Source organism: Falco biarmicus, chromosome 11, assembly GCF_023638135.1.
Source record: "Falco biarmicus isolate bFalBia1 chromosome 11, bFalBia1.pri, whole genome shotgun sequence".
Lineage (NCBI taxonomy): Eukaryota > Metazoa > Chordata > Aves > Falconiformes > Falconidae > Falco > Falco biarmicus.
This window is the reverse complement of record NC_079298.1, coordinates 4,337,233-4,359,198: the sequence shown is the minus strand read 5'-3', so window position 1 is coordinate 4,359,198 and position 21,966 is coordinate 4,337,233. Positions and strand designations below refer to the sequence as shown.

Sequence of the window (21,966 nt, the reverse complement as noted above, 5' to 3'; positions counted from 1 at the left end):
ATGCTGGCCACCCCAGGATGCACCCTCCCTCAGGATGTTGGCCACCCTGAGATGCTTGCTGCCTCAGGATGGTCCTTGCCTCAGGTTGCTCCCTGCCCCGGGATGCTCCCAGCTCCAGGATGGTCCTTGTCACAGGGTGCTGGCCACCCCGCGATGCTCCTGTCCTCGGGATGCTGGCCACCCCGGGATGCTCACTGCACCCTGGGACAGAGCCACCTAAGGCAGCACAGTGTCAAAGGGCTGTTCTCTAGCAATAACACTGCCCCGTTCCTTCATGCAGTCAGGTCTTACTAAATACCTCGTGCTTGGTAGCTCTGGTGAAAGGCACTGACCTCAGGCAGGATGGCACCAAGGCTGTGAGTGCTGCTGTCCATGCTGGGCCGGTGGCAGCCAGCCACCCATGGTGCAAAGTTTACCTAAAAATGCAGTTAGTGTTACTAGGGACACATAAGCAACAGCACAGTTTGGGCACAAATACCGTATTTTTCTGGGTGAAATATCCCGGTGAGAAACGTTCCTCCTCTTCCCAGCGGTGCGCGGTTGCTCCCGCAGGTTCCGTGATAAGACTCTGAGAACAGACTCTTGCTTTGCATGGAGCTTTTCTGGGGAGAGTGGGGGCAAGGGTATAAAAAGTTGGTTAAAAGCAAAATACAGAGCTTTTGCGGTTTGCAAGCGATTTTGTTAAAGAACTCGAGTCGACCGCTGTAAGCAGCCGATGTGATTATGGTGAATCCACAGGTAAAAAAAGCGTAACTGCTATTTCGGAGAGGTAAGTATGCATGAACAGGCACCATCTGGTGCTTTGGACACCTGAGGTACTTCCTCTGCTTTGTACTTACCAGGACAATGGCCATCATATTTTCTGTAACCTATGCACACCAACTCTGTTTTCCCTCATTGATGTGGAATCTGCATAATTTTTTCTTCTTAATTCCTCCCCCCGCCCATATATTTGCTCTAAGCTGAAGGTTATTTCTCATTCTTTTCTCATATTTAACTCTGATCTCAGTTTACATGCTCTGCTGCACTCATATGATGCCTTGTAAATCGTCTAGCACTTACCTAAGTAAACCAGTGATTAAAATTATTTGAAGTTAGACTATTTTTGTCTGTTGACTCAAGTATTTTGGGTACAGTTTTGCTGTCAGAAAGCAAGCTGTCTGAAGGATGTTTACACGGTTACTGGGCAATTTCAGTTTATTGGAAGGCAGAGCATTTACTTGAAGAACTTTGGTGCTGTGATTGCTCATCCTCGCAGTTAGTAATCACCTACGGAAGGAACCGTGTGAAGTGTCTGTGTAAAGCTGAGGCACTGCGGCAAGGCTTAACATTTAATTTTGAAGAACATCTGCATTTAAATAAACAAAGTGCTGATATGCATTTTGGCAAATCTTATGCATTTCAAATTCACCTCAGATATCGGTTCACTTGCTTGAACACCATGGAATGGATCCCATCTCATTATGTAGAAAAAAACCTGAAATAACTTTTTTTTAATATATTGACATACATGTGGCAAAGACTATAGTGTGCAATGCATCCCCATGGAAGCGCCCCTTCAGCCAGGATGGCAGGAAAAGCAGTCAGGATATAAAGTTTATTTACCTTTATCAAGATGGCACCAAGTTATCAAAGTAGCTGCATCCCTGTGGCAGCTCAGGTGTTATGGAAAGGGCTCCTTGGTGTGTGCGCTGCCGAAGCAGCTGGTAATAGTCTTGCTGCTCCTGTAGTTCTGCAGGGGAAGGGTAAAAAAGCAAATAGTTGTTAATGCCCGTTTCAAAATGCACGGGAAAATACTGAGACTTGGTTCAGGCTGGGCACGAATGATTTTTGCGAAGCATTTGTGTTTGTAACTTCGGAGTGTGGATTTGATCGAGTAAGTCTAGACATGGCGTAGGTTTGCGTTCAAACACAATTTTTGAGCAATCCTGTGGAGTTTAAAACATTTCCGAAGCTGTTTGGTTTGCGTTGCCTGCCGTGGGGAGCGGAGCAGTCCTGAGCAAGCTGCGGGGGCCTGGGGGGGGAGGGGAGGGCTGGCCTTTTGGGAAGCAGCCGGAGGAGATTGCCGGGTTGCTGCTTCCCCAGGTCCGACCCAAATTTGTACGTGCAGTGCTCAGGTCTGGGAATCTTGAGACTGTGTTTGTCATCTGAGCTGCGACCGGTTCCCATGGGGGCAGGGTCACCCGTGCAGAGGCTGAGCGGAGCTGCCGAAGCTGCACGGGGGTCCTGGTAGGGCACAGAACCGTGCTGCCCCAGCCAGAGGAGGCTGCCGGGTTCGGGGGGGGCTGGAGTGGGGCGGGGGGTACTGTGGGGGCTCTGTGTCACGGGGACAGGTAGCACACGGGGTGCTAACGGTTTGTTCTGGTGCCTCCAGAGGAAGATTTTTGGTTCTGTGCTTGCAGCGGGGCTTTGGGAGGGAAGGGGTCAAATACTTCTTTTTCTGAAGCACAGAGTTTCCTGGTTTTAAAGCACAGAGCTTTAACGTACCCATAACTCTGCCGCTGCCCTCGCTCTGGGGAGAACCAGCCCAAAATCAGCTCCCTCCCGCTTCACATAGGGCCTTGGGAGTCACAGCTTGGCAATGCTAGGAGTGAAATAAGCATTTTGGATTTTCTGAAGTTGTAAAATAGTAAAATACAAACATCTGTAAATTATTTTCCCACTTTTGGGGAACTGGTAAATGGTATTCTCTGTATGGTATTTCTCTATAGGGAGCAAAATGCTACTTGCATGGATTGTGCCCGCAGCAATTTGGTTGTTGGTGCACTTCACAGCAGGTAAGATTATTTTTTTTTCCTATGTAACAATTATCACTTAAAAGAATTGCTCAGGCTAATCAAGGGTTGGGTTTTTTCCCCTACTTTTGCGTGGTATACTCGTAAACATCTTCCTTATTGGAGGGAACAAAATGTGGTGCTCGGTGAGGTTTATGCTGTAATTTCTGTAAGAAGCCCCTGACCCCTGCTGCTGCCGGCTGCACGGGCAGGCTGCAGCCGCGCTCTCAGCTGAAGCGGTGGAGCTGGTTAGCTGGTCATGCATAATTAGCAGAGCTGGTTAGCTGGTCGTGCATAATTAGCACCGCAAGCCTGTTTCCTTTGCGCATTTAGCATCTAGCAGAGCTGCTAATAAGTTACGCAGGGAGGTTACCTCGTTTAGTTCAAGGTAGAGCTGCTGGGGACAGGAGAAAACATCCCTACAGATAGCTTCCACCGAGACTGGCAGGCTCCCAAGCAAGGAGGAGCAGTGTTCCAGCATTTTCCCTTACCTTCTGCCACTGGTGTGCCCACAGCCTGGGCGCCCCACAGCCTGCCCTGGTGTCCCGTGCGTGGAATCATCCCGGGCCACCTCGAACAGACGACACCGCACAGGGCGAGGTCTCTGCAGGTCCAAGGGAACCTCACTGCTCTCTTCCGTAGAGACAGGCCTGCCACTGCTGGACCGAAACACAGACATCTCCTTAAACCATGATGGAAAAAAAAAGAATTCAGATAGCTTTTGCCTGGCGTTGTGCTTTTCTGTACACCTGGCAGCTAGCCCGTGGTTTCTAACCCCGGTAAACAGGCTGGTGAGGCTGGGCACAGCGGCACCCTGCAATTCTTGCATTATAAACATGGGGAGGCCCCCTGGAGCGCAGCACGCCGTACGAGCTAAGCAATGTATTTGCATTAAAGGCTTGTTTTCCCATCCCGTTGCAGAAGCGTGCAGTAAAGGCAACGTGACTGCTGGCAAACTTCCCGTCGGCGCTGCAGAAATATGTGACAAGGGGACCATGACTGCTAACACTGCTCCTCACGTCCAGCCTGGAACCAGCATCACGCTCGTGTGCCAGCTGAGGCCCCTGCCATACCCTGAGCAGTGCAGGATAGCCATTTTCTTTAACGGCTCTGAGCTGATTCGCAATTACAGCAGTTCAGTAAGCACCAGGTTTCCAGTCCATACATACGGCAAACACATGTTTACATGCAAAATAGTTTGTGAATACAAGAAAAAACTCATTTGTGGCATCGATATCGAATCTGGAAGTAAGGAGAATTTAATAATTCCTTGTTCTTAAACATTTCCTGTGGTACCTCTGAGACAGGTGTTAGAAACCAGCAGTGGGTGGTCTTTTCCAGAAAAGGTGCTGTCATTTAGCAGCTTTGTGTTTCAAATATTCCAGCTGGAGCTCTGCAACTGCATTACTCATAAACGGAGAGATGCTAAATAAAGCTGCCTGCTCAGAGCCAATATCATACTCCCTCCTGTCCTACCCCTGACACCCACCAGTCTCTCCAGGACTTGCAAGAAAAATTCTGAGGACATTTTAGATTTTCTTCCAGCCTCATGGGCTGATACTGCTGCAGCAGTCATCTGCTGTATCAGTGCTGCTTTGCTTTGCTTTTCTTTTTTAGAAAATTATAATAATGGTTAATTGCTTCAAGCAAAGCTTGTGGTGCCCGGTCTGGAGAGCCTGCATTCATCTGACACCCTTAGTAAAGCCACTGGGGTTTCACTTAAGCATCAGAAGCCTCAGCAGGCTGCAGAGATCACAGACCCCACTGTTTTCCCGTATGAAAATTATCAGCCTGAATATTTTGCACTTACTTGTCCATCAGCTCCTGGAGGGGGGGAATCAACATAAAATTACGGTTTCTTAAGATGTCTCCTATCAACATCTTTAAGGAAGACTCTGATAAGAATATCTGTTTAAGATCCTCCAGATGAGCCAAGAAATGTGTCGTGTATCCAGTACGGGACAGACGGCCATCCCACCTGCACCTGGGATAAAGGCAGGCTCACCTACATCAACACTACATACGTGGTACAGTGAGTAACGCAGGGACATAGGTTCTGCAATACCTATACTCATATCTTCGAGGGGTTTTTTTATTTTTACGTCATTTATTGAAGCTGTACCCTTATCAAAGCATGTGAAAGCATTGGTTCCCAAGTCAGCCCAAGGCTGCCACGATGGCAGAAGCCGCAGGAGCAGCTGAAGCCCCTGTTCCACCCGCATCCACGTGTGCCGCATCGCGGTGGGTGGGCTCCGCCGGGGTTCAGCGGGTGAGCAGGGACTGCCGAGGCACGGCTCCCTTTTGGAAAGCGAAGGGTAGCCAGGGGAGTCACCTGGAAACGGCTGCTTCAACCTGCTGCTTTCCTGTGGCGGGGCTCCTTCATGGTTGGCAGTGCCTGCACCAGAAACTCTGCCAGCAGAGCTGCTCACTGTCTTGGAGTTTAGCTGAGGAGGCAGAGAGGGACTTTGCTTGGAAATGTGTTATTTTTGCTTCCCGTTTTAGATCCAACCTGTATTTTTGTTTGCTCTGGTTTTGCTGGGCCTTCGCTGAAATAGATTGTGGTGACTCCTGCGGCAGTCTGTGGGGAAGGAGCAAGGCAGAGCCTGTCAAGGCACCTTAGGAGACCTTTGGGACTCACTGTGCAGAGAAGGAACCTTATTACAAACCTCTATTCAAGCAAATTTCTGGGTAGAATGAATTAGTGTTGCTCTTTGCAAGACGCAGGGTAGGCTGAACTCACCCCCAGTTGTTCCCAAGGTGCTGCATGTCGACCACTTCCTTGGCCTGCAAGGTTCGGTCTTCTTCACCTGCTGCTTCTTCACCTGCTTCTGTCGGCCAAAGTAGCAGTAACTTTCTTACTAGCTTGTAGAAACCTGTTGCTGCTCTTTAAGCAGAAGGAGAATAGATGGGTAACATGCAGAAGAGCAGAGAAATGCAGGTATGGAGTCCTGTAATTGTTGTGACAGAGAGAGCGAGCAGTGCTGGCTAGTGAATTATTAAATATATTAAAAAATACAAAAAGTCAGCCTGAAGCAATGTAATACAAATGTCTCTGGTTCAGGTGGAAGGAAATACAGAGAGAAGCTAAATGAGTTACCCAAGGCAATGGTTGAATGACAGATTGAGAATTAGAAGTTGTGTTTGAAGCCATGCACCCTGACTGTTAGACTACAGATAAATTGTATTTTTAACCACTAACATGTAAAAAACAACCAAGAAAAGCAACCAAAATCCATCATCCCCCCCCAGATTCTGTGTACCGACACCTACGCTCACTCATATAGAAATATTAGGTAGCCACTATACCATCAAAAGGAACCTGCGCACATACTTGCAGCTCAGGGGAAATCCAGAAGTATTTCCTTTGTCTGCAGTTAAACCCAAAACCTGATTTAGCTGGAGGAGTATTTACCGTCACCACCGTCCTTGAGCGGACAGACCTGTCCAGGGGCAGGTGTCCTACCCGGTGTTCAGCGCCGTGGTCCTCCCTCGGCAGCCAACATGCTGCTGGGCACCTCAGCCCCACGGCACGCCAGCCCCACGGCACGCCAGCCCCAGCCCGGGCTGAGCTGTCTTGGCATAGGTGAGATATTAACCAAGCATTTTTCCTTCTGTTCCAGGCTATCAAATGGGACGGATGTCTTATGTGTTTCAGAAAAAAGTCTGAATAAGAAGTTTGGCTCGCTGGCTCTCAGCAAGTTGAATTTTGACTGTACTTACACTGTTGTGGTTGCTGCCTCCAATGAGCTGGGAAGTGCTTTTTCACAGCCGCTGGTGTTCATGTTAATAGACATAGGTAAATGCGTTACTTGCTGCCTCTCAGTTAGCCCTGGCCCTTTAGACAGACCTGGAAACATGTTGAGCGCTTTCTTATTTAAACCACTCAGAAAAAGCATCCATCCAGTCTAAACCAGTAATTCTGTTTTCCACGTAACCTCCCATTCCGCACCACGCTGCATATCTGAGCGCTCTTTGCTTCTTTCTGTTTTTGCTGCTAGTGAAACCACATCCTCCCAACTTTCTTGTGGAATTTGAAAATTCTTCTGTGACCAACTGCACCTTCTTTTGGCACGGTGAAGCACAAGCACGGCACTGCAGGCTGAGATACCGTCCGCTTACCAGGCACACTTGGAGCATGGTAATCCTCGTTGGAACAAAGGAGGTTACGATCCTTGGAGATTGCTTTAATATCATTATTTCTTACTAAAATCAAATTTGCCCAAATTTACCTTTCTCTGCTCTTTAACACCATATGTAAGAAAAACTACTGCCTACTGGTCAAAAGTGATCGTTGGTCTAAAACTGAACAAAGGTAAAACGCTGATCCTGTAAAAAAGCGCGTGCATGAGTATTTCCCCGCATGTCCAGCGTCCGTGTGATGGACCAAAGAATCAGAGGTTATGTCCGACCCACCGCTTTCCTGGAACACAGTCAGCGCTGCCCGCCGCTGGTGGCTACTGGCGTGCCATTGCCCCGCATCGGCGCCCACCCCCGTGTCGGTGGGAAGCCTCTGCTTTTATTTTGAGTGGTAAAAGTTTTGCTTAAATTTGAGTAAGACGCATGAAAATTTGTTATCTTCACATAATTAAATGAGGGATTTTTTCAGATGAAGAGCTGCAAGCCCGATGATTCATTGCTTCATTCTTTGAGCTGTTCAGGTTGCCTCCAGTCAGGGGTTTCCCCGCTGATTTTTGAAGACGTGTTTTGGCTGGCTGGGCTTCCTTCGGGCATTGGTAATTCAGCCTCAACCTCTAGTTCCTTGTGAGTTTAACGTTATGTGTCCTTTATCTTCATTAAAGGTTGAAAGCTTAAACTGCAGTTTAAGTGAAAAATGCAGTCTTCACGGTCTGGAGCCTCACACAGCCTACGAGTTTCAGGTCAGCTGTAAAATTCACCCCAAGCGAGGACTGTGGAGCAACTGGCGCACATACCAGACGTGGACTCCCGAAGCAGGTAACACCAGACGGCATCTCCTCCACTAAGCCCAAGTCTAATATTTGCCTACAAGTGGAAAATTTAGCTAATGCAGCCCAAACACTGCTGGGGTTTTGCTGGCTGGTTTGCAGAGGCTCTATAGGTCCAGATCCAGAGCCAAAAGGGAAGTAATTTCTGTAAGGGAATTGCTTTTCTAATGAACAAAAAAAAAAAAAAAAAAAAAAAAAAAGGAGCCATTCAGGTTTCTTGCAAAACAGGAATTGCAAGAGCGCACCGAGGAGGTCCGGAGGATGTGTTTATTTGACATTGCGGAAGGTTGGAGGGATTTTCCCAGAGCCGTAGTGTCCTGCTGCATCGCGGCATGCCTGGGAGTGGCAGATTGTGCAGCTTCATTGGGGAAAGAAAAATACTTCGTATTGGCTCATACCTGAGTGTTTCACTGAATTCCCGCAACAAGCCCATAGCTAAGCCTGGGTGACTGCTCTGTCTACCGCTGGTGCTAACACCCCCCAGCTTGGGCAGCATGCTGGGGCACCCGGAGCTTGCTCGGCCGCTCGCGGAGGAGCTGGGTGAATCGGCTGGGAAACTGCCTGGGCGCTCTCAGTTCTGCAGGGGCCAGTGGGCTGAATTCTGCCAACTCATCTTTTCCCAAGTGGAGAAGTTATTTCACCTGGAGCCTGCCCAGGTGAGCCCTCCACCACGCCATGGAGTCGCTGGGGACCCCCGTGGCTTCGGCGGAGCAGAACCTGGCCTTCGGGAGAGCTCCCACCAGGAATCCGGTGAGGAAAGGGCGTTTCTGCCCCAGAGGAGAGCCCGACAGGCTCCAGGGACACCAGCGCCACCAGCCCCACCAGTTGCAATGCCGGCTGCCCTGGGCTGGCTGCCCACTCACACCCCTGCCTGCCCCTGGAGCCGCACAAACGCGCGTGCCACGGGACTTTCAGTTCTTGCAAGAGGAGAAAGCTTCTCAGAAGTTTGTGTTTCAGCAAGGATGCATCAGCTGCTTTGGCATCCTCTCCTTTCATCTCCTATTTAGCTTTCATTGCTCTTTTTTTGTGAATTACTCAGCTTTTCAGGCGAGCGCCACTGTTACTCACGCTGTTCACCACTGCTGGCAGCACCAGTTTCTGTAAGGAGCACTGATTGATGCAAAAGGTGTGAAATTTTCCCTCCCTCCCCCACTTTCCTCTCAACAGTTTTCTCGCCCTTCTCGATGCACCCTGGGCTTGCCACGGCATTTGTGGCCATTACCCCTCTACCCAGCCGGTGGTACAAACCAAGAATCTTTAGCGAGTGGGGGAGCGTTGTCTGTCCCCAGGCTGGGTGACAGCAAGGGCAGGTGGGCGGCAGGAAGCCCTGGCACCCCGCAGCTGCCCGTCCTTGAGGGAGCTGAAGTCCTACACATGAGCCTGGCCTTTTGCAGCCTCAGGAGTATGCCTTCTCGATGAGGGGAATTTTTTTTCTAATTTTATATTAGAAAATTCTAATTTTTATATATATAAAATTCTGTTTCTCTAAGCGTCACCAACCACAAAACTTGCTTTATGCAAGCACTGTTTAAAGTGAGCATTTTTTCTCCCCCTCCGCTAATTCATGCAGCTCACACATGAAATGAAATACAAAATCCAGGCTGGACTCTGACAGGTGCAATCCCATTTCCCCCCCCCCCAGGTTTGAGCTTGCCCCTTCCTCCCTCTTTCACGGCGAGTGTGCTCTGGGTTTATTTCTTCTGTCGGTCCTGCTTATTCTTTCTGCACCAGTCGCTGTTTGCACTTAATACAAGAGAAATTGCTCCTAACACTGCTGGCACTGGGGGGTTCGTCTGCCTTTGAACAGAGCAGACAGCCGGCAGCCCCGCTCTAACTGGGCTGTGCAACAGCTGCCCGCTGCTCAGGTTGTTAGCAACAATGACTGCTCGAGTCTGATGAGTTCATGCTGGCCAGGGACCCCGAGGGACCCTGAGGGACCCAGCCTTGTTACCTTTTGGCACGTTGCCTTTCTGTAGGCGCGCCCCCGATTCTGAACTGCTGAGGCACATCTACCGGTTTCTGCAGCCGGGACTTTGCTTTGGCTTTAGTCTGGAAGGTTCATCCGAAACACCAAGGGCTCCCAGTCACCCTGCGACCACAAGGAGACCTGTGGGAAGAACGGGGGGTTTAAGGCACCCCTGAGGAGGTCCCACCTGACCAGCTGTTGGAGACACTTATTGCCTAGAGCCAGGCAGCCAGACCTCACAGACCCCACAAACCCCCCCACCTGAGGCTGCCCGTTTTAGGGCTGATGTAGCCAGCCCCCAGGACCCCAACTGGCCTCAGCTTTCGGGCGCAGGGAAGAGCTGCTCCTGTCACCTGGGTGTGCAGGCTTCCTCGGGAGCCGTCCCGAACAGCCGGGCAGGGTAAAGTCCTGCAAAAAGGACTTTATTTAAAAGAATTTAATTTAAAATTTGAAATTTAAAATTTAAAAGAAATTTCAGGGGAAAAAAAAGGGTAAAGCAGAGAAAAAACCTCTCTCGGGTTTATGGCTTGTTCTCTTCATGAGCACCAGCTCCAGCTGCCACGGCACCAACGGGCTGTTACATGTTGCATCATTTCAGGGGCATTTTAAATCCAAAACTGTAATTGTCTGGGGGTTTTTACCTCCTTTGCCTACTCAGTGTTGTGTTTTGCCTCAAAGCACAGCCATTAATGCTGCTCACCTTCTCCTCCTGTGCCAGTGCCAACCGGGATCCTAGACGTCTGGTACCGGCAGCAGGACATGGACTCCCAGCAGCAGAACATCTCTCTGTTTTGGAAGGTAAGTTCAGCGCAAGCTAAGCGGAGGCAGGAATGATCAGCAGGGTTAGCGGGGGAACCCCGCCTTACGCGTTCGCAGGGTAGGACTGAACCCAAGGAGAGCACAGGGTTCTTGCCAGCCCCCTGTGACAGGGGCACGGACCAGCTCCACCACCCAACTTGCCTCCCCTGGGAGGTTCAGCAACTCTTTTCCACCTGCAATTTCCCTTTTCCAGCTCCCCAAATTTTCTGTCATGCTGGAAATGCGAAGCGTTCCCAGCCCATGGCATCAGTGGAGGTACCACAGCTCAGTTACCACCTACGGAAGACACACATTCCCTCCCCCTTTCCACAAGGCACCCTGTGACCCTCACCGTATAGCTAAGGGGACAGGTAACAGCCTTACACACTTCCTAATTTGTTTTCTAATTAATACCTCCCTCTCCTTGTCCTCCGCCTTGCCGTTGTTTGCCGCGTTGGCCACACACGGCCAGGACAGAAGGTCTGGGAGGGCAGGAGGACACCATGTCCCACCTTCCCCACACACCATGTCCCACCTTCCCCACACGCCATGTCCCACATTCTTTGCGTCTCTGCTTCTGGATATGAGCTTCCTTCAGAGCTCTGTTCTGCTTACACGAAGAACAAAGCAATGAAGAACTGGGGAAGCAAAAGAGGCAACTTATTGCTATAGCCCTTTAAGGTGACCATACTCCCAAAACCCCTGAGCTGGATGCAGGCTGAGGGCCCCGTGGGCACCCCCGGCACGGCTGGCTGGGGCTCTTGCCGTGCAGCTGCAGCAGGAAGATGCTGGTTTTCTCTGCAGGTGTGAAGCAGGTGCCGGGTGACCTGCATGCGAAAGGCTTTGCTGATAACCAAGCTGCAGATCCAAAATGGGACAAACGCAGAGTTGAAAAAAGCCGGTGGCTGGTGTCTGCCAAGCAGAGCCTCCTGCGAGCGGAGGGCTGAGACCCCAACCAGGGAAACTTCAGAAAGAATTCAGATTAAAACCCAGCTATAGGGTAAAAATCCCACACTACCATACACCACCACCCAGCTCAGGGGAAAGGCTTACGCCAGGTCTGCTATACTGGTGCTCCCAGTGAAACCAAGCCCTGTTACCAGTGCTGAGTTTCTCCAGCATTACCAGCCCAAACCTCAAAGCCACATCCAAGAGGAATTTACAGATTGTGGGGCATTTTGCTGTGGTGGCTTTATTTCACCACCGGTAAGATATATATTTTTTTTTTTAAAAGCATGAATTATTTTTGACTTCCAGTTTGCAATCTCTAGATAACATTCCAATTACTGTCATACCTCCTCCCCATCCCCCCAAGCACCATGCCATAAGGGAAAGCAGAATTCTCCTGTCATTATGTGACTCCAGCCCTTGCGGCTTGAAGACACGTACCTCTCGGAGGCGTCCCTTGTGGCAGCGAGCTGGCGGGACTATGTGTCAAAGCAGGCTTCCTGCAGCACCGTTCATAAAACAGGTCCAATACATTGCTCTTATAGCACTCACCACAGCTACAAAGCAAAAGACTCAGCCTCAGCACCATGTCCCGTCAATATATGTTCTCCTATTTTCACACAAGTCCCAAGGAAAAGATCACCAGTATAATTTTAGCAGGCTTGCGGAGCAGTTCCAGTGCTGCATTGGTCCTGAGCCACTGCCAAAGCCATTGTCACGGTGCAAACATTTTCCTATTTTTGAAAGTGGTTTTTCTCTCTTCCTGTTTTTGTTTTCTGATGGCAAAAAGCAGCCAAACAAAATGAACTTGCTGCATAGGAACCGCAGGAAACTGAAACTGAGAGCACAACTGCAAACACCCGGCGTGGAAAAACCAGCCGGAGGTGTCACACAGGACAGCACGGAGCAACTCTGCAGAGATGTCTATTCCGAGTGATTAAATTTAAATAATTATTTGTCATAGCTTTCAGTAAAAATCCAGATTTCCCCCCCAGAATAAAAACCGGCTCATTTTCGCAAATCCAGCTGTGCAGTTCATACTCTTTTTTTCCACACCTTGTGAAAAGCACGGCTTGCATTCAGACCCCAGGAAGGAGAAGGCTGCGTGTTGCACTGCCCCCAGCTACACTGTTGCTTGGGAAGTCAGCGGCTCGCAGCAGAAGAGCTTTACTAAACTGGAATTAAACAGGAGTAATAAATAGGAAATAAAAAGATATGCAGCCTGAAGAGAGACTCTCAGGTAAATGCGTGCTCATGGCCCTACCATTCAGATGAACAGGTTACACCAATTCATACCAAATGAGTTAACCCATTTCACGCAGCTAGGGGCCACGCACTGCCAAAGGCGGAGCAGTGGCAGAGCTGGGATAAGGCTTGGGAACGGAGTACAGGCTGCAGGCTGTACAGCAGCAAAATCAAAGGGAAAAATCACGACAGGCTGTTACGTGGTACAGGTTTTACACAAATGTGCAAAATCGTGGTGGAAAGGGGCAGTTGCGCAGCAAGGACGCTAGCTTTCTTTGGAAAAAGCATTATTTGTGTAACAATAAGAGCACATGTTTACTTACAAACATGTATGCTTAGGTTGGTACTGCGAGGGCGATGCAAGATTTGTACTGTGGGCCAACAGATATTAAGTTATTAAAAAAAAAAAAAAGTATTACAGAAGAAAGCAGTCTCCACAAGCAAGCGAGCAACCTCTGTAGCACTGCTTGCTTCCTTCAGCTTTTAGAAGGACGTAGCACCTGATAATCGGTTACCAAAGAACATCAGCCGGGGTGTGCTGCAGCCCAGCATGTGGCACCACCTCTCCACTATTAAGAGCAGAAAAGGAAGAGAAAAAATTACCTTTCTCTCAGAGCTCCTCACTTAAATGGGGCGGCTTCAGCATCTGGGTTAGGGTGATGCTCCACAGCCACCAGCCGCTGCCAGGCAGGGGGCTGGGGGAAAACCTCCCCCCTGCCCTGCACAGGTGGGCGAACTGCAGTCCCCATGAGTGCCAGCTTGCCAAAGCCTCGCTCAGGAGGGCTTATGGTATGGCACAAAGACCCCTTTTGTGGCCATAGGTTTGTTTAAAAGCAGGTGAAATACTCAGTTCACAAACAGCCAACAGCAGCATCCTGCAGGCGCAGGTCTGAACCTCCGTGGGCAGCCTGCTGCAGCACCCCGGCACGGCACCCTGGCACCTTTCTGCAGCCTTTGCTTGTCAGGAGAGGGTAACAAATGCATTTTCCTCGCAGGCTTTGAGCAAGGCAGAGGCGAGAGGAAGAATCCTGCAGTACACAGTGACCTTTGAAGCCCTGGGCCAGCAGAACCTGGCGGCAGAAGCACACCATACCACCCAAACCAGCTACGCCAGAGTCACGCCGAGGGTGGGCTACAAGATAACCGTCACCGCCGAGAACTCGAGGGGCAGGTCCCCCCCGGCATCCATCATGACCGAGCCGGGCACCCAGGGTAAGGGCTTCTGCTGGGTCTGGACCACTGGTAATGCCACCAGTGCTCTGCTTTGCACCATGCACCACGGCAGCGTGCAGGTCCCTCCGCCGTGCGCTCATTCCCATCTCAAGGAATCCTCGGGGATCCGTGGACTCAGTTTGTGATGTGGTCGGGGGGCAGTTTCATGACACATTAGGTTGCCCTGCGTTAATACTGCTGTAATTATACCTCGGCCCCTCCCGCCGACACAGGTAAGCCACACCATCAGCCACCCAGGCACCTGACACAGCAGAAAATTAACCACACAAAAAAAGGGTGGGTTTTTTTCTCTTGCATGAGGGAGGTAGCGGGACTGAAGAGAAGGTGATGGTAAGGGGAAATCACACAAGCTTTATCTCCTGTGAAATTGCACTCTGCTGTAGCCACACAGCAAAATTAACAAGTGTTCCCTGAGCTCACCCAACCCCAAATTTCCTGTGCCAGTACCAGGCACAACAGAGCCTCACAGCCTCAGGTTGTTCATTTAAAGAAGCATTTTGCTGTTTGTACTTGTCCTGGTGTAACATCAGTAAAGCAGCAGCAAAGCTGTTGCCTCACCTTTTCCCAGTGCGGCACGGAACACTGGCGGGATGCTTTCCTCCTCCAGGGGTGGATGCACGGCTCCTCAGCTCGCAGGGTGCATTGGGCACAGGAGACCTTTGTTAAGCAGAGATAGGATTAGTGCAGAAATATCGCTGGTATCTGATCATTTGGAGGCAAGTAGGACAAGAACTGCTTTGTGGGCTCAGTTCAACTGTATTCGTCAGAGAAACTGTTCAGAAAAGTGCTGGGTTTATACTAGGGATAAAACATTGACGACTTCCCCAACACTTTCTCCTGCAGGATAAAGTAACCTGGCTGTGAAAGCAGTAGCTTTGGTGTCACGGAGATGCTGCATGTTTGTGGCTCTATCACGGGAGCAAGGACTTAGTTATGTCTCATGACAGCATCTTCTCAGGGTTTGGGGACGGTACAAACAAGCAGCGCTGGGGATGCTCAAACCGCTGCACCATGGGACAATACAAGAATGTGGCTCTATTCCTATCGTCATAGAGGTCACCCTTGCATAAAGACCTTTTCTTTCAATTGCAGTTTATTTTTGTACTTCACAGGGTGCTGAACTAGATGAGACACAGTAAAAAACACGTATCAAACTTACCGAGCCCGCCCAAGGTTAAGGCACGTTTGTGCTGACGGTGTGTTTTTTGTTTGGTTGCTCTTTCTCCCCGTAAGATCTACCTCCTCCTCAGAAGGTGACTGCCGTAGCCATGGGAAATAGCAGCATCCTCGTCAGCTGGGAGCCGCCCATCAAATCGACCGCATCCATCAGCGGGTACGTGGTGGAGTGGGCGGCCGCGCAGAGGAGCTGGCGCCTGGAGCCCCCCCCAGCCTGGGTGAAGCTTCCAGCAGCCAACCGGTCCGCACGGATAGCAGGTAACTGCCACGCTGGGTAGGACACGCCTGAGGCATGTTGGGGTCTGCAGCGGGTCTGCAGATAAGTTAGTTGACCTCAAAGACTTAGCCGTGTACCTTTAAGACAGCCACAAATTGTCAGGTATGTAAACAGGGTGTGAAGAATCGGAACTTAGAACCGCAGCATACGGGCACCTACAGCAACAGCAAATAGCAAGCAAGAAGGAGGACACAAAAACCTATCAGGGTCTAACACCTGCACTGGTTAACATACATAAATAGTTTCTATAAACAATAAAGGCCATTTTGTCCGAACCCAGCCACGCAGACATAGTGTTTCTTTTAAGTCCACCTCGACTTGCGTCACCACAGAGGCACCATTTTATTTTGACAGCCTTTTAAAGAACAAGTCCAATTCTAATTGTTATCAATTCAGCATAAGAAATGACAGCTTTTAAAGCTTTCGATATAGAAGGAAAAAAAAATAATCTGCAGCCACTCTGGGCTGAGCTCTGCAGCTGAGGTTTGTATCAGGATTAGTAAAACGTCTCTAAAAAACCCCAGTCCCTCCAGACTGAAACAAGCCAGCTAGAGGTACAAGAGATCAAAGGCTCAAGAAAAGACGATTTCCTTCCTACTGATTGTTGGTTACTAATCCCAGCCAGCACTACGTGTCAGTGTTCTGCACACCGACTAGTACGAAGTTATGTGGAGGGTGACAGCGAGTATTCCCCTCGTTAGTCTTTCCTACCCTCTGTCCCGGAGCTGTGCCTCCAAGGTAGTTACATCCCCACTCCCGAACGAGCTGGCAAAAGCAGCGTACTCACGCCATGGCTTCGTGCTCTGCTCTGGAAAGCAGCAACACGAGCTCCTGCTGGTCGGGGGCCGGCAGGAGCAGCCCGGAGGAGGATGCTCACATGAAATCATGGGGAAGAAACAGGGTGTGAGTTTCTCATGCCTCCTAAGGGACCTCAGGCATAGCCAAACCCTGCGATAAGCTGGGTGATCACTGTTCACCTCCTGCCCTTACCTGCAGCACAAACTGGGGCCCAAGGGTTCCTTCAGAGGGTACCGGTCTGCCAGCGGCTGTTGCTTCAAGAGGAACAAAAGGATTTGCCCTTCAGGAGCACCAGCTTCACTTGCTTGATGCACAGGAGGGCTCTGCCAAGCAATGAGGAGATCACAAAGATTTTTCTTCCTTCTTTATGACAGATGCATTAATAATCAAAAGATTAATCTCAGATTTAAGCAGCTTATGTAAATACTTCAGCCACAGCTGTGAATACTTTAACCAGTAACCATCCACTTTTTGTTTCTTTATTTAGAGCACATAAAAGATAATGTGTGCTACCAGATCAGCGTCTTTGCACTCTATCGGGATGGAGCTGGACAAGTGGCATCAGTTAGGGGATACTCAAGAGCAGAAGGTAAATCGCAGTAATACTCCTCCAGATGCTTTTAACCTAGCTGAAATGCAGCTTTAAAAGTCAGTCTTACATTTTGCAGCACCATCAGCCGGCCCCCAGATGTACGCAACACCGCAGGCAAACGGCGTCTTGGTTTCGTGGGAGGACATCCCTGCGCACCACCAAAGGGGCTGCATCACGGGGTACCACATCTACCTGCAGAAGAAGGATGGGCAGGCAGCCCCAGATGTCTACAGTAGGTATCTGGTGAAGACCAAGGCGCTGTGGACGCGCTGTGGGTGGAGGATAGAGGGGAGGGAGAGGGAGATGCCTTCAGAGAGCTCCGTGAAGTCAAGGACTCACAGGAGGGCTGCCAGCGAGATTCCGTCAGCCCCTCTGCTGCCACCCCCAGCAGGCCTGCTGCCCCAGCGCTTCCAGCTTCAGTCAGGTCCCTCCAAGTTACTCTGAGCGTGGCATTTATCACATCGCTCCTTGCTTTTTAAATGTATTTATTATTACTATTTTCTCAAGTCATAACCAATGCAAACCTCTATAATTATTGGCAGGGTAAAATAACAGATTTCATATTGGTGGCCTCCACCAACAGACGCTGTGCACGCGAGACACGCTGGGCAGGCAGCACGCGCCCCATTCCCACACCTGCTTTTCCCACCCAAGCCCTCTCCCACTTTGCCTGCGTAACTCCCAGGCTTCCACTCAATTTTTTTTTTTTTTCCTTAACTCGATTCAGAAGTTGCGTGGCAGTGTTTAACAGGTGCTTCATAGCTCCACCATACAAACCTCATTTTAGCCTGCAATGCTAACTCGCCCAGCGACAGCAGCCGGGGCCGGCGCGCGCAGCTCACACGGCAGCACAGGTCTGCCCGCAGCCCCAGCTCTTCCACCGCCCTTCCAGCGATTCAGTACCATAGAAAAGGAAATTAATTAAAAGGAGCAGATACCTCCCCACGCTCTGAGCTCTGGAAAGCCAGTTCATCCCAGCTAAATGCAGTAAAAATTTGTGCTAGGTGCTCCATTGGCATCTCCCGCTTTTCCTTGCAGCCATTTCCAACGTGACTGCGCAGCGCTGGTGGTACCTGGCCGACCTGCAACCCGGGGAGCTGTACACCCTCGGCATGACGGCGTCCACTGCTGCCGGAGAGGGGCCCTGGGGCAACAGCGAGCTCGTCTGCTTGGAAAGTAATGAGCCCCTGCCAGGACGTGGGGCTAGGAGAGCTCCTAGCCCTTGGCCCCCTGTTTTCCACAGGCTAGAGACGCTTTTCCTGCCTCTCTTTAATTAGCAAAGATCCCTGGTTGTTGTTTGATTACTGTAGGTTTCTAGTTTCAGCTGGCTTTAAAATGGAGCATCAATCTGCCTCCAAGCTCCCAGCTCTGTGCCAAGGCATCAGCCCTGCAGTTTATCAGCGGCTGAAGGCCAGCAGGAGGGTTGGCTGTGGAGGGGGAAGGGCTTGGTCCCCTCCAGCTGCTGGCCCAGATGTGTGCGCTTTGAGCTCTGGCACAGGTACCCGTGCTGCCCCCCACATCTCCCCGCGCTGGCGGCTCCCCCCAAGCCACTGAAGCAGCTGTCCGGGAGCCTTCCCAAGGAGCACGGCATCCCAGGGCTCCCGCCGCGCACATCCGCCTCGTGGGGTCCGGTCCCTTCTAGAGACCTTCTCCCAAAGACTCCTGACCACAGCTAGTGGCAGCAGTTGGAGTTTCTGCCCTGGAAGATGGGATTGCTTAGATCAAATTTGCTTTGAGCCCAGATCAAGGAAAACCATCACTAAACCCTGAGAAAGGGGTTGATAAAATTTATGCTGAGGTAGCATCAGAAAGTTTGCTGTGCTGCATTTCCTCCCCAGCAAAAACTTCAGCCGTGTACGTTAGGAAATTTGTCTCAGCAGCGTGGGACTGCGGGAGAAATCCAGGAAAGTGGGCTGGAGAGGAAATTAAAGCAATCCAGACAAGTTAAAAAAAGTTTCTGGTCTAAAAGCTGGATTTATGACAGCTGCATTTCAAGCAGGTAGTGCAAGCACAGCAAAGCCAAGGTGTCCGCTGAGAGGCAGTCAGCCACTGACAGCTGATTAAACGTGATGGGTTTTGCAAGATCTTTCCTACCTCACCCCCCACTGCACACAGCACCCCGAGCGCACATCCTCATCGATACTTAATTGAGTACCGGGAAAGACACTGGCACTTGCGTGCTCTGGATCATGAGCTGCGTATCTCAGGAGACGTGGTTAGACGTCTCCACATCACAAAGTACTGTTGTCCCCAGCAGTCCACCCAGATTCCTGGTTTTGAACCAAAAAAAGTTGGTATGTTTTCTGGGTGCAAACGCTAGTCAGGCCATGACTGTTGCCTGACTTGAGCTAGTGTATTTAAATCTTTTATTTTTTTAAATAAAGATGAATGATGGACGCTCTGTGTTTCAGGTGCTGGGGGCTGGCTGACTGTTGTGCTTACCTGCGGCGTCTTCATCTTCTCAGCCTGCATTTGTTCTGTACCTCCGGCAAGAAAAGCGTGAGTGGATCCGTTACCTTCCAATAAAACACGGAATTGTTATTAGAAGGGATGGTCGTGTCCTTTCAGGGCAGCTTGGGGAACAGTGAGGATTGCTCTGAATAAAGGTTCTGGACTACATAAATGACAAGAAGAACACCCGTCAAGCGTAAAATATAGATTTCATACATATTGTGAATTTTTAACCTAGAGCTCAAGGTCTGCTTCTGCTGAAACAAAACTGAAGGGGTACGATCATTGGCCATTGACCCGGGAGTAGAGTTACACCTTGGGATTAAAAACTGGTTTATTTTAGAGCAACACACACATGTTCGCAGCCAGATTTTCCAGGGCTGGGGCTCACGGCCATAGCCAGCAAGCTCTGGATACATAGAGGTTGTGCTAGTGATCGCAGGCAGACATCTGGCACACATCTGGCAGGAGGAGGATGCTGGGCAGCACCTCCCTCCACTCAAGAGCTGCACTGCCCCGTCAGCCACCCGGTGCCGCCTCCGTAGGTCCCTGCTATGGCAGGTTCATGATTAAACCTGGCGATCACATGCACAAAGAGCACGTCCCAGGTTGCGCTGCAGGTATCAGAATTCACACTTAATTGCACTTATTCAATTTGCAGGTTACACTCGCTCCTCTCCACACTTATGCCGCAGTGGCAGAGCAAAGCCATTCCAGACCCAGCTAACGCTACATGGGCTAAGAACTACGTGTCTACAAAGGTAAATTGTACTTTTTCTTGTTTTTCTTCAAATCCCACCACCTTCAGGGGGTAAAAAAAAAAAAAGCAAAAAAAAAAAGCAATCAGAGCCATGCAAATCTCTTCATGAAGCAAATCCAGCTATTTCTGATAGTGGATAAGCTCTCACGTCATGCTCGACAGTAGGATTATCGGGCAAATTAAACATGAGAACACCACAGAGAGCTTGCATTTGTAGCGGCATTAGCTGCCGTGCGGAGGGATGCTTATGCGGGGGGCGGGAGGTCACGGGATACCCATCACACAATTAATTATCCCTGCCACGCATGCCCACCCCGAGGGCGAGCTGGGCTTGCCCTGCAGCCTGCCCCTGCACAGCGCCAGCGGCTTTGAAGAGCCTGAAATAACTCAAGTAGAGGAAGCCTTCACGAAGCCTGGGCACCGGGACAAGCTCCTCTTGGGCAGCACCGGGGGCAGCGGCTCGGGGCAGGAGACAGAATACCAGCCTCTCCCCAGCACGGCGGACGGGGAGGTTTATGAGCAGCAGCTTCCTGATCTCTACAAGAGGATTGTGGTGGAGGCGATGGAGCACACAGAGACCGGTCCAGAGTACATCGCCAACCCCGTCGCCAACACGGACGCTGCGTACCTCCCCCCAGTCACAGGCACTACCAAAGACCTCCCTGAACTCGAGTGCGACCCACTCCCCGTCTTCCCGACAACTTTTTTGACACCCATAGCTTCCTATGAAGGGAACGTGACTTTGGCTACGGTGAAAATAAGCTGCAGCTCGTTCACAAGATAGGTGGTCAGGGTGATGTACGCCCGGCCCGATTTTTTGGCACTTTCCTACTCAGTGTGTGTCAGCAGAGCCAGCCCAGTAACTTGCACTTGGTAACATTTAACTGACAAGACCCCCAGCTCAGGACCGTTTCCAGCACTGCCCGTCACGCCTCGCTGTACCGCACAGCGGCTCCCCGCACCGCGCGCTGGGGGGAACCGAGGCCAGGCAGCGGTGAGCGCAGGACTGCGCGACCTGCCTTCTGGAGAGCTTTGTTAATTACTCCGGTTGGCTGCCTCAGGCCCCTGCCCCACTGCCTGAGCACCAGCAGCTCAGCCTGGCTTGGGCCCCCCCCCAGGCACCGGGGCCGTGCTCAACACCACCCCAGCCGCCGCTCACGTGGGAAGAGCGAGGAGCTGCACCGGGGCCGGCGCTCAGCACCCCAGCCCTCGCTCCTCCCGCTGCGCGCAGCAGGTCAGCGATGCCACACACAGCATCCGCAGCCACCCGTGCTAAGCCTCATGCCCTCCAGCAGCATTCCCCACCGCAGCCCCAGCACTGGCACCGAGTCACCGTGTTCCCCGCAGCACCGGTGCTACAGCCCGCGTGGGCAGCGGGAACACGGCCGGAGCGGGGCCGGCAGCTCAGCCCCCCGCCTGCCCTCGTGGCTCAGGGCTGCCACAGAGAAACCCGCTCCAGAAATAAAAGCAACAGGCAGGCACGTGTGCAGATGGGCTGGTGGAATGAATTTAAAGCATTTATTGAAATATTCTAATTACAGGTTTGAAGTAAGTGTTACACATTTAATGACTTTGTTTACTAGATGTGTGTATATATAAATAAAATGTTGGAAACCTGCTATTTGTTTCCTGTTGTTTTCTCTGGTCAAGCTCAAGTGCTAACGCTGCAGCTCTACACAGAATAAGGTGTCTTGAAAAATAAAGCCAAAGCACTGCTGCTGAGGTAGTCCAGACCTGACCTTACCTGGAGCATCCTCCTCCTCCTCCCCAGGATCGAGTGGCTGCTTTCCATCCGCGGCTACACAAGCTGTTGGGCAGTTGCACAAGCTGGTGATGAACCCCTCCTGTGATACCACCACCACCTCAGAGCACCTCCATGAACAGCCACGGTCCAACGTGGCGAGGAACCAGCCCACAGCCGCCCTGCAAAGGTCTCCTCACACCGCAGCGAGATGCACCTGCATCACATGGCTCTACCTCAAGG

The 21,966-nt window shown here is 50.9% G+C and overlaps 2 protein-coding genes and 1 long non-coding RNA gene across 12 annotated transcripts in view; 1 reads left to right on the top strand and 2 right to left on the bottom strand.

Annotated features, from left to right (window-relative positions):
* LOC130157252 (uncharacterized) overlaps positions 1-6,629 on the bottom strand; it is a 14,740-nt gene extending 8,111 nt beyond the window's left edge. The window contains exons 1-6 of one of the 5 annotated variants that reach the window (XR_008824749.1): positions 6,495-6,629; positions 5,515-5,602; positions 5,107-5,352; positions 3,266-3,433; positions 1,606-1,732; positions 299-602 (exon numbers count right to left, since the gene is read on the bottom strand). The gene's annotated coding sequence lies outside the window, so the exon portion shown is untranslated. Of the gene's footprint in view, positions 1-298; positions 603-1,605; positions 1,733-3,265; positions 3,434-5,106; positions 5,603-6,494 lie in introns of all 5 variants that reach the window. The other 4 variants (XR_008824751.1, XR_008824747.1, XR_008824750.1 and 1 more) reach the window with 4 other exon arrangements.
* IL12RB2 (interleukin 12 receptor subunit beta 2) overlaps positions 1-21,966 on the top strand; it is a 22,991-nt gene extending 1,025 nt beyond the window's left edge. The window contains exons 2-16 of one of the 4 annotated variants that reach the window (XM_056356638.1): positions 2,712-2,777; positions 3,696-3,913; positions 4,692-4,806; positions 6,430-6,570; positions 6,773-6,912; positions 7,574-7,727; positions 10,423-10,502; positions 13,691-13,907; positions 15,162-15,362; positions 16,667-16,768; positions 16,848-17,003; positions 17,810-17,947; positions 19,183-19,270; positions 19,884-19,983; positions 20,302-21,966. In XM_056356638.1, coding sequence (XP_056212613.1) covers positions 2,720-2,777; positions 3,696-3,913; positions 4,692-4,806; positions 6,430-6,570; positions 6,773-6,912; positions 7,574-7,727; positions 10,423-10,502; positions 13,691-13,907; positions 15,162-15,362; positions 16,667-16,768; positions 16,848-17,003; positions 17,810-17,947; positions 19,183-19,270; positions 19,884-19,983; positions 20,302-20,766 — 2,373 coding nt within the window. In that variant the 5' untranslated portion in view covers positions 2,712-2,719 and the 3' untranslated portion in view covers positions 20,767-21,966. Of the gene's footprint in view, positions 1-2,711; positions 2,778-3,695; positions 4,023-4,691; positions 4,807-6,394; positions 6,571-6,772; positions 6,913-7,573; positions 7,728-10,422; positions 10,503-13,690; positions 13,908-15,161; positions 15,363-16,666; positions 16,769-16,847; positions 17,004-17,809; positions 17,948-19,182; positions 19,271-19,883; positions 19,984-20,301 lie in introns of those variants that run through there. The other 3 variants (XM_056356637.1, XM_056356640.1, XM_056356639.1) reach the window with 3 other exon arrangements.
* On the bottom strand, positions 9,684-15,210 carry LOC130157255 (uncharacterized). 3 transcript variants are annotated; one of them, XR_008824753.1, is made up of 6 exons: positions 15,088-15,210; positions 14,487-14,585; positions 11,892-12,007; positions 11,038-11,140; positions 10,405-10,490; positions 9,684-9,845 (listed from the first exon to the last, which is right to left on the bottom strand). It is a non-coding gene; the product is annotated as an uncharacterized LOC130157255 (long non-coding RNA). The 3 variants fall into 3 exon arrangements; XR_008824752.1 differs by lacking the exons at positions 14,487-14,585; positions 15,088-15,210 and having other exon boundaries at positions 11,892-12,234; XR_008824754.1 differs by lacking the exons at positions 9,684-9,845; positions 14,487-14,585; positions 15,088-15,210 and adding an exon at positions 9,959-10,112 and having other exon boundaries at positions 11,892-12,234.